Source organism: Eurytemora carolleeae, unplaced genomic scaffold (assembly GCF_000591075.1).
Source record: "Eurytemora carolleeae unplaced genomic scaffold, Eaff_2.0 scaffold1914, whole genome shotgun sequence".
NCBI classification, from domain to species: domain Eukaryota; kingdom Metazoa; phylum Arthropoda; class Copepoda; order Calanoida; family Temoridae; genus Eurytemora; species Eurytemora carolleeae.
The window spans coordinates 16072-28454 of record NW_019397800.1 but is presented as its reverse complement, the minus strand read 5'-3'; the positions used below and the strand labels follow the sequence as shown (position 1 = coordinate 28454).

General features: G+C 30.1%; 1 protein-coding gene across 1 annotated transcript in view; it reads right to left on the bottom strand.

Moving 5' to 3' along the window:
- Positions 1-806: 806 nt before the first annotated feature.
- Positions 807-12383, bottom strand: part of LOC111715949 (uncharacterized) — a gene marked incomplete at both ends in the record, with an annotated part of 16570 nt that continues 4993 nt past the window's right edge. The window contains 5 exons of the mRNA XM_023491358.1: positions 807-906; positions 2303-2353; positions 3709-3795; positions 4139-4230; positions 4407-4466. Coding sequence (XP_023347126.1) covers positions 807-906; positions 2303-2353; positions 3709-3795; positions 4139-4230; positions 4407-4466 — 390 coding nt within the window. The remainder of the gene's footprint in view (positions 907-2302; positions 2354-3708; positions 3796-4138; positions 4231-4406; positions 4467-12383) is intronic.

Here is a 12383-nt window from a genome sequence, read left to right as displayed (position 1 = left end):
ACTTACTTACAATGTTCTACTGTTGTATAATTGAAATAATGTCAAAAATCCTTTAAATATTTTTTTATTATGTTCTACTGCAGGGGTCACACTTACTTCAAAAAACGCCGACAAATCCTTTAAATCATACTTTGTTGTGCTTTATAGGGATAATTTTAAATAACGTTGAAAAATCCTTTAAATCTTACTTTGTTAAGTTCAACTATAGGGTCACTTCAACTAACGCCGAAAAATCCTTTAAATCTTACTTTATTAAGTTTTACTGCAGGGGTCACACTTACTTCAAATAACGCTGACAAATCCTTTATATCATACTTTGTTAAGTTCTACTACAGGGTCACTTCAAATAACGTCGACAAATCCTTTAAATCTTATTTTGTTAAGTTCTACTACAGGGTCACTTTAAATAACGTCGACAAATCCTTTAAATCTTATTTTGTTAAGTTCTACTACAGGGTCACTTTAAATAACGTCGACAAATCCTTTAAATCTTATTTTGTTATATAAGTTCTACTACAGGGTCACTTTAGATAAAGTCGAACAATCTAATTTGTTGTGTTTTATAAGGCTCACTTTATAACGTTGACAAATCCTTTAAATCTTATTTTGTTAAGTTCCACTACAGGGTCACTTTAAATAAAGTCGAACAATCTAATTTGTTGTATTTTATAAGGATCACTTTTATAACGTTGACAAATCCTTTAAATCTTACTTCACGGTAAACTATAGGTCCTGATTAAAAGTCTAATGAGCCTTAACTATACAGAACCCATTTTCATCCATTGTACATAATTATAAAATCTTACTTTGTTGTGTTCTACTGGGTTGAGAAGGCTCTGCTCCTGGGAAAGGGAGAAAGGTTGGAACAACTTCACTTGGAGAACTTGATCTCTCTCGTCGTTCAGCCTATACAATATATGTAGATACAACAAAATTCTACATGGAGAATTTATAGTTTTTTTATATTGCCATTTTTTTATGACGAAATGTTGAGTTTTGAATGTAAATGGTTTGTAAAAGTTAAAGTTTGTTGGAAGAATGATACTTTCTGAATTAATAATTCTGGAGCTCTTGTTCCGGAGAGAATTTGAAACAAGAAACTTTCTTTTAAATCTTTTCAGTGTTAGGGCATAACTAGTTGAGTTAAAGGAACTGTTAGAGCATAACTAGTTGAGTTAAAGGAACTGTTAGAACATAACTAGTTGAGTTAAAGGAACTGTTAGAACATAACTAGTTGAGTTAAAGGAACTGTTAAAACATAACTAGTTGAGTTAAAGGAACTATTAGAACATAACTAGTTGAGTTAAAGGAACTGTTAGAACATAACTAGTTGAGTTAAAGGAACTGTTAGAACATAACTAGTTGAGTTAAAGGAACTGTTAGAACATAACTAGTTGAGTTAAAGAAACTTTTAGAGCATAACTAGTTGAGTTAAAGGAACTGTTAGAACATAACTAGTTGAGTTAAAGGAACTTTTAGAGCATAACTAGTTGAGTTAAAGGAACTGTTAGAATATAACTAGTTGAGTTAAAGGAACTGTTAGAACATAACTAGTTGAGTTAAAGGAACTGTTAGAATATAACTAGTTGAGTTAAAGGAACTGTTAGAACATAACTAGTTGAGTTAAAGGAACTGTTAGAACATAACTAGTTGAGTTAAAGGAACTATTAGAGCATAACTAGTTGAGTTAAAGGAACTATTAGAACATAACTAGTTGAGTTAAAGGAACTGTTAGGGCATAACTAGTTGAGTTAAAGGAACTGTTAGAACATAACTAGTTGAGTCAAAGGAACTGTTAGAACATAACTAGTTGAGTTAAAGGAACTGTTAGAACATAACTAGTTGAGTTAAAGGAACTGCATAAATTAAAATATTTTTAAGAAAAACGAAAATCAGGTAAAGATTTAAAGAGAACCGTTGTAAATTAGCTATGCCCCTATTTGTATACCCCTTTTCATTTTTCCTTTACAGTCCCTTTAAATGGTTTTAAACTCGCACCCCTTCTCGTTAAAAGATGTGTTTGAAAAAGTTAAAAATAGTAATTAGTAGGGTTCTTTGAAATGAATGTTCCAAGTAACATTTTTTATTGACATTTTTAAGTTCATTAAGTACAAATAATAAGATTTTAGATGTTGTTAATTATAAGTCAAAAGTCAAGAAGATTTTAATCTTTTCTATTTCAAAATTTTCAAATTTACTTGTCTTTAAGAGACGCCGCAGTTAAAGTTATCTCCATACTTTTGTTTAGATAATTTAATGGTATAAATAGTACCGTTGTGAATCCTACGTGAAAATAACTTACCCCTGATAAATCTTCCTGGTTTCTGGGACGTCTAACATACTCTTCATACAACTGAAAAATGAATATTTTTTTTTTAAATTCTGAAATGTAAAAAATGTTAACAAATACAATTTTAATTTTAAAATATGTTACACTTCTCAGCTCTAGACCCTTTATGCAAAGATGGCAGTAGCCAATTCACAACAGTACCCCTTCAAGTTTTGTTTGATCAAGTATGACTTGGATATACATGTTTTTAATTTTGAAAATTGGTTATTTTCAACTGTGGTTTCTCTACAAATGTAACTTACGTATTTTTACTGCAGGAAAACATATGTATATTATCAGAATGAAAATTTTTAAACCAAGAAAACCGACAATATTTTCCACAATATTGATAAGAAAACGTTTCAAGGGTAGTGTTGTGACCTGGGCATTGCCGTTCGTTGAATGAAGGGTCAGTAGAATTTTTTAATGTTTAAAAATTGGTCACGTGGGCGTCTTCAATAACAATAAAAAATCAAATCATACGTTTATAAGCGGGCGTTATGTTAAACATATATTATCATTTACTTTAGTATATAATTATGTTAAATTATTTAAAATGATTTAATCAACTACTCTGATCCAATCAAACTTTAAACTTGTAATATTATAGTTTTAACTTAATCTACTTCTAAACTAGAATGTTATAATTACCCTGCTCCCTCCTCACACTTTTCCTTCTTAACTTTGTAAACTATGATATATTAATAGGCTCTCAATTCTATGCAAGCGTAGACAAAACTTTTAATTTAATTATAAAGGAATTGACTGCTCTCACATAAATCTCTTATTTTGTAATCTCATCATCTTTGCAACTTTATTATAAGGGTCAAGGCTTTTACGCTAAAAATCTATGAAAATTTTGCCACGGATTAAGGAAATCACTAAACATGCTTTTTATTCTTTGAAAATTAATCCAAAATCGAACAGTATATATCTTTGAGTCAAAAGAGCTGTTAACCTACTGACGCTCAAGGGTGTATTGCAAGGAAAGTTAATTGCGGTCGTGTATACTCTGCGTACATATTGAAACCAGTTCTCTTTGGGCGGAATTTGTAAACAAGAGTAGATGCATTAGTGTTCGTTTAGTATCCCAGGAGGTTACAAGCATTAAATTTTGATAATTTTGATAATTAACATAATAGTTTTCTATGATCAGAATATTTCATTGTTTTTTTTATGTGAAAGATGGATCACATGTCCGGCTTTGATATCCGTCTTGTGTTTACATTACCGCCCAGAGACAGTACACTGCAGTACAAAAGATGTGTACACTTCTGAAATAACTTTCCTTGCATTACATCCTTGGTGACGCTAATTAAAATTGTACATTGTAAATATCAAGATACAATAAAGCACGCGACTGAATGGTACGTCAGTACCTGATCCTCTCCTGATTTCCTGAAGTCTATGACGTCAATATTTTCCTTAGCTTTGTCCAACAGTTTACGCAAAGGTTTATCAACTCTCTAACACAGAAGAAAGTTTATGGAAAGTTTATGGAAAGTTTATGGAAAGGTTATTGAATGTTTATGGAAAGGTTATGGAAAGGTTATAGAAAGATTATGGAATGGATATGGAAAGGTATGGAAAGTCTATGGATAGATTATGAATTGGTTATGGAAATGTTATGGAATGATTATAAAAAAAATTATGGAAAGATTATGGAAAGTTTATGGATAGGTTATGGAAAGATTATGGTAGGGTTATGGAAAGATTATAGAATGGTTATGGAAATTTTATGGAAAGTTTATGGAATGATTTTCAAAAGTGGGGGAGGCACGATTTTCCCAAAAAATATCCACCCCTAACCTGTGGATAGATGATACTTGATGATGAATCCTGATCTTGTCTCTCCTGAATTTCTCCTGAACTGTCTCCTGAAAATGCAAGATCTCCTTTTCCTAGAACAAACAAAAAGTTACATATTTAAACAAACAAATACATATTTAAACAAACAAAAAGTTACATATTTAAACAAACAAATACATATTTAAACAAACAAAAAGTTACATATTTAAACAAACAAAAAGTTACATATTTAAACAAACCAAAAGTNGGGGAATACAGACAATATTACCTCCTAAAATCCTACTGAGAAGGTACTTGGTTAATAATTCCTGCTCCGGGCGTGTGATTCCTAAAAATACAAAAAATTTTAAAATTTAAATTTTTGGAATAAAAATATAATATTTTTATATTTATTTATAGAATTGTAAGGCCTAGGGTCTCTTGAGATGTGATACAATTTAAAGCAAGACTGCACAATGTCTGCAGAAACCTCACAGTAATATTTTCATATTTCTAAATAAATATTTTCAATTCGTTTAAACTATACACAATATATATTCCAAAATATATGCTATATAGGACTAAAACTATATTATAGTTTTTCTGAAAGGAAACGAACGCCTACCAAAAACGCAAATTTCATAATCTTTGCAGCCCGATGTTGTAGACCTTTGATATTTCAAACTATACAAAATAATCAAAAATTAAACACCAAAGGTTTAAGTGCCATCAGGTTGCAATGAGGGTTAGACAATTTTTGGCGAGTTTTATTTCGTTTCTGAATTGTTTTTTTAATACAAAACAATACAGTCCGAAAGTACATTATCGTTTAATGGTAAATCAATAACAATACAGTCCGACAGTACATTATCGTTTAATGGTTTATTAATAATAATACAATCTGACAGTACATTATCATTTAATGGTAAATCAATAACAATACAGTCCGACAGTACATTATCGTTTAATGGTAAATCAATAACAATACAGTCCGACAGTACATTATCGTTTAATGGTTAATCAATAACAATAAAGTCCGACAGTACATTATCGTTTAATGGTTAATCAATAACAATATTTTCATTTCGTCACCAATTCGTATATACCAATATTTTCACATAAATTTCACCTTTTCCTTTATATCTAAATTGGAGTGAGCAATTTTTATCCAAAATATCACTGTGTTTCATGAATTAAATTATACACTGATCAAGGTTTTAGCATATTCCTACCCTCCGGCAATTCATTCAAAAAGTTTCAAATATGCATTCAACCTTTTTTAGTGGATTTGCGGAAGATAAAACTCGGAATAAAAACGTGCAAAGTTTGAAATCAATTTTTTGTAAAAAAATTAAGTCTGAAACTTTTCACCAATATCATGAAATATATCGGGCTTCAATGAAAATTGTTGCTTTCCAACAATTGTTTTTGTATCACCCCTTTTTACAGAAACCAAAACCAAAAACTCCATTGTAGAATTTAGAAATACCGAGTCAAGAAGAAATATCGCAAATGTTGCACTTTTCCCGATTTCAGAAGTCAGATATCGAATAGATTTTTGCCCGGAACTTTGCAACTTTTCTTCAAGACAACAAACAATACCAGAACTGACACATCAATAAAATGGAATTCATGAAACAATATGAATTCAAGTACTTGTCATCTTGTCTAGACTATGTATAGTGGTGAATGAACATCTATTGTCTGATAGAAACACAATATCTTTAATATAGAAAATAGCGTAGGAACCCAGTTTTGCCTGGAATTTTCCTACGCAAACTGGGCTTCCAATATATATATATATATATGTACTTTAACAATAAGATTGAGGTTCAAAAGAACCCGTTTCGAATTGTTAATAAAATATAAGGAGTTTAGCCTATGCCTAGCCTTGGCACCCTTGGGTTCTCTCAATAAATTTTAGCTCATTTGGTCCAGCCGTTTGGCCAGCTATACCTAACATACAAATATATATGAGCGAAGATCTTTATTATAAAGATAAAAAGAACCATTTACAATAACATTAAAGTTTCACACATCCCATGGCAAGATTGAAAATTTTCAAAGGAGCCAGCTTATCCTGGTAAATCTTTAGATTTCAAAGAATTCAGACATTCTTGTTAAAATAATGTTAAAACACATTTTAAGATATTTTTCCTGTTGATATTAAAAAAATCTTTTTCTTGTTTTATCTTTTTCATATTATATATCTGTTTCCAATCTTATAACTGACCCTCAAAAAATTCTAAGCTTTCTTAAATGTAATCTGTAGTACTTTTTGAAACGTAACCGTACACATTTCCTTATATCCAAGGATTAGAGAAACTTTTTGTTTTATTCCCGANTGATTAAACGGATTGAAATGATAATTAGTTCTCGCGGAAGTAAAAGACCTTGTTAATCATAGGTTTTCAATACTAAACTAATTACCCAGCTGCAAATGAGCTGCAGCCTACTAATTGCATGCTGGGTCATTAGCGGGATGTCGTTGCATGAATTATTATCATGCCTTAAGAGGGTTAACCATATATTTCACTGATGAGACAAGATAGTTAATTTCTTATTTAAATTAATAATTTTTGTAAACCGTATATTGGAATTGAGGTTAATCTTAAAATCAAAAGGACGATATTTACGTCATTTCACAGCAGCACAGTGATCAATAGATTCCAAGCTTTCACAATGATAACTAGAAAACTGTAGAATAGAAAGACGACATTAAAGCAATACTAAAGTGCATATGATGTTGTTACAAAGCAAATAGCTTTACTATTAAGCTGTTAAATCACTTATTAAGTGAAATGGGTCTGTTTACACTGCACACTTGATGTGCATCATGTTCATTGGACTATTTAAATACATTACTCGAATTTTGAAGTCAAAATTACAGAGTTTTTGGTTTTCATTGTAATATAGCTGAAAACAAGTGCTAGTTATAAACTGTATATGCCTGGGGATAAAAAAGTATTACTGAGCTATAGTAAGGTAAATTCTTTGGCAATGGCGTTATGACACTTCAAAGTAAACCCAGGCTTGAAAATGAATGCAACTTTTCATAGCACAATGGATCTATGTGATCTAAATACTCTCACATTATTAAATGAACACCCCGTATTATCTAGCAAAATGAACACCCCGTATTATCTAGCAAAATGAACACCCCGTATTATCTAGCACAATGAAAGCATCGTGATTTGTGAATGCTAAAACTTAACACTTTTCGGAAAGAGTTTTCCTTGGATTAATTCCAAGATTATTTTCTGATAGAAACATCTGTTTCTATTCCAAACATTTTGAAATCCTGTTTTACGACTGAAATAGTTAAACAATATTTTTAAGAAATTCTTGTTTAATTCTTAAGTTTTTTATTTGAGGAAACGTTTAGATATTGGCAGATTTTTTTGTTCAAAGATCAAATTGTTTGTTTTGCGCATTTAAATCAAAACTGTTTTACTTTACAATTAAAGTTTTGTAAAAATATTTATTTGATTTCTCATTTTAAAATCCGCATTTTCAAAAGAAGATTTGACAAGTTTTAAATTGTTGAAGAGTTCTTCGGCAACGTATTTCCAAGAGGAAATAAAACAAGTGGTAGAGCAGATACACACCAATACCAAAAATGGGCAAAACATATTTGCAAACAAAACTAAGTCCTTGCCACAAACTCTTATTTTCCGATCCCTAATCTATGCTAAATCAAATCTAAGTTTTGAAGAAATAGGGATTGGAAAATCGGAGTTTGTGGCAAAGACTATGCATTCCTTTTTTAAACTAATATGTATTTTAATCTTTTAATTTTAATATTAATCTTTGATTATTTTTTTTGCATAAACATTTTAAATAAAATGAGGACACCCTGTATATACAGTTTGGGGGTTGGTAATGAAGGGAAGCAATGTAAGCTCGTGTAGAGAGAGGGTTGTCTCTTGAATACTAACTACATATTACTGAGTAAAGAGGAGGGAGGGGGACTTCATTTATTTAATGTTTAAAATGCCCTTGGGACTTTAAAAAAGGGTTAAAAATGGTTTATAACGTTGAAATATTTCAGAAAATGTAATTTTTAAAAGCGGACCACAGACTTTAAAGGATTTACTATTTAGGTAAGATGAGAAAATCTTTATTTCTAAAAGTTGAAAGTTTCAAATTCTGATTCATGTTTAAGTTAAAAAAGAATACAAGTTTTGGTTAAAAGCACGAGTTTAAGAAGAAAAGGGGTTGGGATAGGGGGCAGGGGAGGGGGGGTTGTAGTTAGTAATGAAATTACCAAAATCGATCCAAAAAATCCTGGAAACCCAATGTGTTTTGCTTAATCTAAATATGAATGATAGAAATCAGTGCGTCAAGATTAGCTATAACCATTAGGACACGATGCATCAACATTTTAAGTCACTAATCTACAAATATTGAGGATGATAATGCCCTGATTATTACGCGTGAATATTCATGGGCTTTTAAATTCAATAAATTCCGTTCCTTCATACATACACACAGATAAACAGTAAACACCAAATACAGAGAACAAATATAGAGAATTAGATTTAAAAATATTCAAATTATCGAATATTATTTTATCATTTTATGAGGAACACGTTCTACAATTTACTAGGATTGAAAAGGAAGACAAATGCTTTTTAAATTTAAATCCTTAAACGATTAAATTTCAACGTAAGATTAAAATCTTATAAATGTTTTCAATCAAAACTCTTCATATTGAAGTGCTATTAAAAATGATTTTTTTATATATAACCGGATACATTTGCTTGTGCCTAAAATCGAAACTACAGGAGCTACGATATTACAAAGTCCCACCAGTAATGTCGCACAGCTTAAACCTTCTTCTTTTATGCTAGTTTAGTGCATACAGGGTTTCCTTATTTTCCATTTTTTAGTTTTCTTAATTTTCCAAATCAAGAAAAAAAGGTGAGTTGAGCAATATCAATATTTTACACTGGACTTTAAATCCACAAATTCTTCTTAAATCATACTTTACTTCAAGGTTCAAGGATTTATAGGATGGAATTTTAAATACAATTTACGGGTACCTCCATTTTTAATCTTTTCACTAATAAAAGATATAAGTCTGACAAATAATATTATGTTTTTTTTTGCGAATCATCAAAGAAATATCTGTCATAAATGATCAAATTTAGAAAATTTGTATTATTATTATAATTATTGTTTTTTTCTTTATCTAGAAAAGTATGATTCTAAGAGGTGCTATAGGTTATATAGATTATATTTATTTAGAAAGTTTTGAGAGGGATAAGATAAATAAAAGAAATATTAGTTACCAATACTTTACTTAACAATAAAGGTTCTATTTCATTGCACAGAGGAAAACACAAGGGACAAAACATTAAAGACGACTGTCAATGATTCGGTAAGTCTGTGCTACGCTCAATATATCTACATAAATATTGCACACAGTGAATGTTAACGTACAAAATGGTTTTTTGTGCAACGTTTGTGTTTATTTCTCCATTTGTTTAACAATGAACATTTTTCCCATATAAATAGTTGTTTAGATGATTCAATTGTCTCCAGGTGTAGGTATTTCAATACATACAAGGTCTACTTACATTCAATACAACCCAACATAGAGATATAAACCTGGCTGTATACACCAAAAAATGTATACCAGGAATCTAGATCTGAAAACTTTAGAATGGTGGATATCGAGATCAATGCTTGATCTCCTGGTTTTACTAATCCCGAGATTAGGTTAATACGCATTCGATATCCAAAAAAGAAGTTTAAAATTCAACCAATCAGCATGTCATGTTTAATACGCTCTTTAACAATTGAAAAAAAGGTTTTTAATTTTTAGCGCATGTCTGGTGTTGATGGTGTCATATCAATTGAACTTGCGATCAATTGAACGAGCGTAAGTTTTGGATTAATGCTTATTAAAACTAACGTTCAATATTACTATAGTTCACAAATATGAAAAAATGTGTTTTTTAATAAGTTCATATAAACATGATTAAATTTATGTTTGTTCAAATGCTCTAAAAGCTGACTTGTAAACATCTGACTTAAATAGTTCAATCAGTATAGTCCAATCGATATGGCATCGTATCTGTAATTGTTGTCAAACGTAACTTTTATACAGTAGGGGACGGTATCCAAAAGAGAGGATTAGGAAGAAAATCAAAAGTTTGTTCATTGGATAATCAGATTAAGCGATGGGGTATTAAGGATATCCCATTCTAAAGTTTTCAGCTCAGTTTACATTAAATATGTAATATGTGGAATATCGTCGTTTTCAGATTGGTTGCGTATTTGTTGAAAATGATCTGTTTAAATCTACAACTTTAATACAAAATTGCATATATATAAAGTTTCGTAAAAATTTGACACAGTTTTATATAAATTTCTCGAGACAGGAACATCAGATAGATGTCTGAAAGGTATCGCTCAACGCCTTAGATTCTCAGGTTTCATTCTATACCCCCTTTCATTGCTCCTTTACAGTCGATCACTTTAAAAATACGCATACAGTCTCTTTAGTTTTCTTAAACACTTGTGGTGCTACTTCTTCCTAATTCGATCTCTATGTTCAATAAACAAGAGCGTACAATAGTACAATGGTATTTAAACAATAGAAGGTCGACACTATAAACACATATCTCTCCTAAACATTGATATTTAACTAAATAAATCAGTTTTATAGAAACCTTCATACTCTAATCCGGAATTCATTGCAGAACTGCAAACTTGATTTTTAAAATAAATTTACAAATATCAAATTTAATACTGAAAGATGGGTGTTTAAAACCTAACCGCCCTTTAGGAAAAGAAATCTAACATTAGATATTCAATCTTACATCATATAGCTTAAAGTGCACAGTGCACACAATGGAAATTATTACAATCCATATGCACATATCTACATTTATAAGAATTTATCAATTTGTAAAACATTACATCTGAGTTTAATGTTTCCCTTGTTGTACAATGTACATGGAGTGCTTCATACTTCCAGCAAAAAATATTAAACAATTGAATAAATGAATTTAGTCTTTGTCACAAACTCTGATTTTCTCATCCCTATATCTTTGCATTCCAATACCGTAGACCCTAGATATTTTAAACAATGAATTCTGTTAGATCAAATAATATAAGTTATTAAAGGTACGCAAAGAGTACGAATAGGTTTCAAAGATATGGGGATTTGAAAATTTGAGTTTGTGGCAAAGACTCAATTCCATAATGTATATTTTGTGCATGTTTATTTTTTGTTATGTTAGAAAGAATATACATGTTATACAATTTAGAAAGAATTTGTGTTGTTATGAGGGTTACAAAGGAATTGAGTCTTTGTAAAAAAACTCTGATTTTCTAATACCTATATTTTTTCCACCTGATGGTGTAAACTTTTGATATTTCAAACTTAGATTTTTTCATCTAACAGACTTCATAGTTTGAAATATTTAAGGTCTACGGCATTGGATTACAAAGATATAGAGATTAGAAAATTATAGTTGTAGAAAGAATATATGTTGTTCTAAGGGTTCAGAATTATGAAAGAATATATGTTGATATGAGGGTTCAAAATTATGAAAGAATATATGTTGTTATGAGGGTTCAAAATTATGAAAGAAGATATGTTGCTATGAGGGTTTAAAATTTAGAAAGAAAATATGTTGTTCTAAGGGTTCAGAATTATGAAAGAAGCTATGTTGTTATGAGGGATTAAAATTTAGAAAGAATCTGTGTTGTTATGAGGGTTCAAAACGTAGAAAGAATAATATATATGTTGTTATGGGGGTTCTAAATTTAGAAAGAATTTGTGTTGCTATGAGAGTTCAAAACATAGAAAGAATAATCATATATGTTGTTAATGAGGGTTCAAAATTTAGAAAGAATTTGTGTTGTTATGAGGGTTTAAAATTTAGAGACAATATATGTTGTTATGAGGGTTCAAAATTTAGAGAGAATATATGTTGTTATGAGGGTTCTAAATTTAGAAAGAATATATGTAGTTTTGAGGGTTAAACATTTAGAAAGAATATATGTTGTTATGAGGGTTCAAGATTTAGAAAGAATATATGTTGTTGTGAGGGTTAAAAATTTTGAGAGAATATATGTTGTTATGAGGGTTAAAAATTTAGAAAGAATATATGTTGTTATGAGGGATATAAAATGTATATTTGACTCAGTAGCGAGGAGTGTCAGGGTCACTTTTTCTAACAATTCTATTTTAACCTTCAGTTTAATACCATAAGACAATTGGGGGGGCTCCAGGTGTAGGTATTTCAAT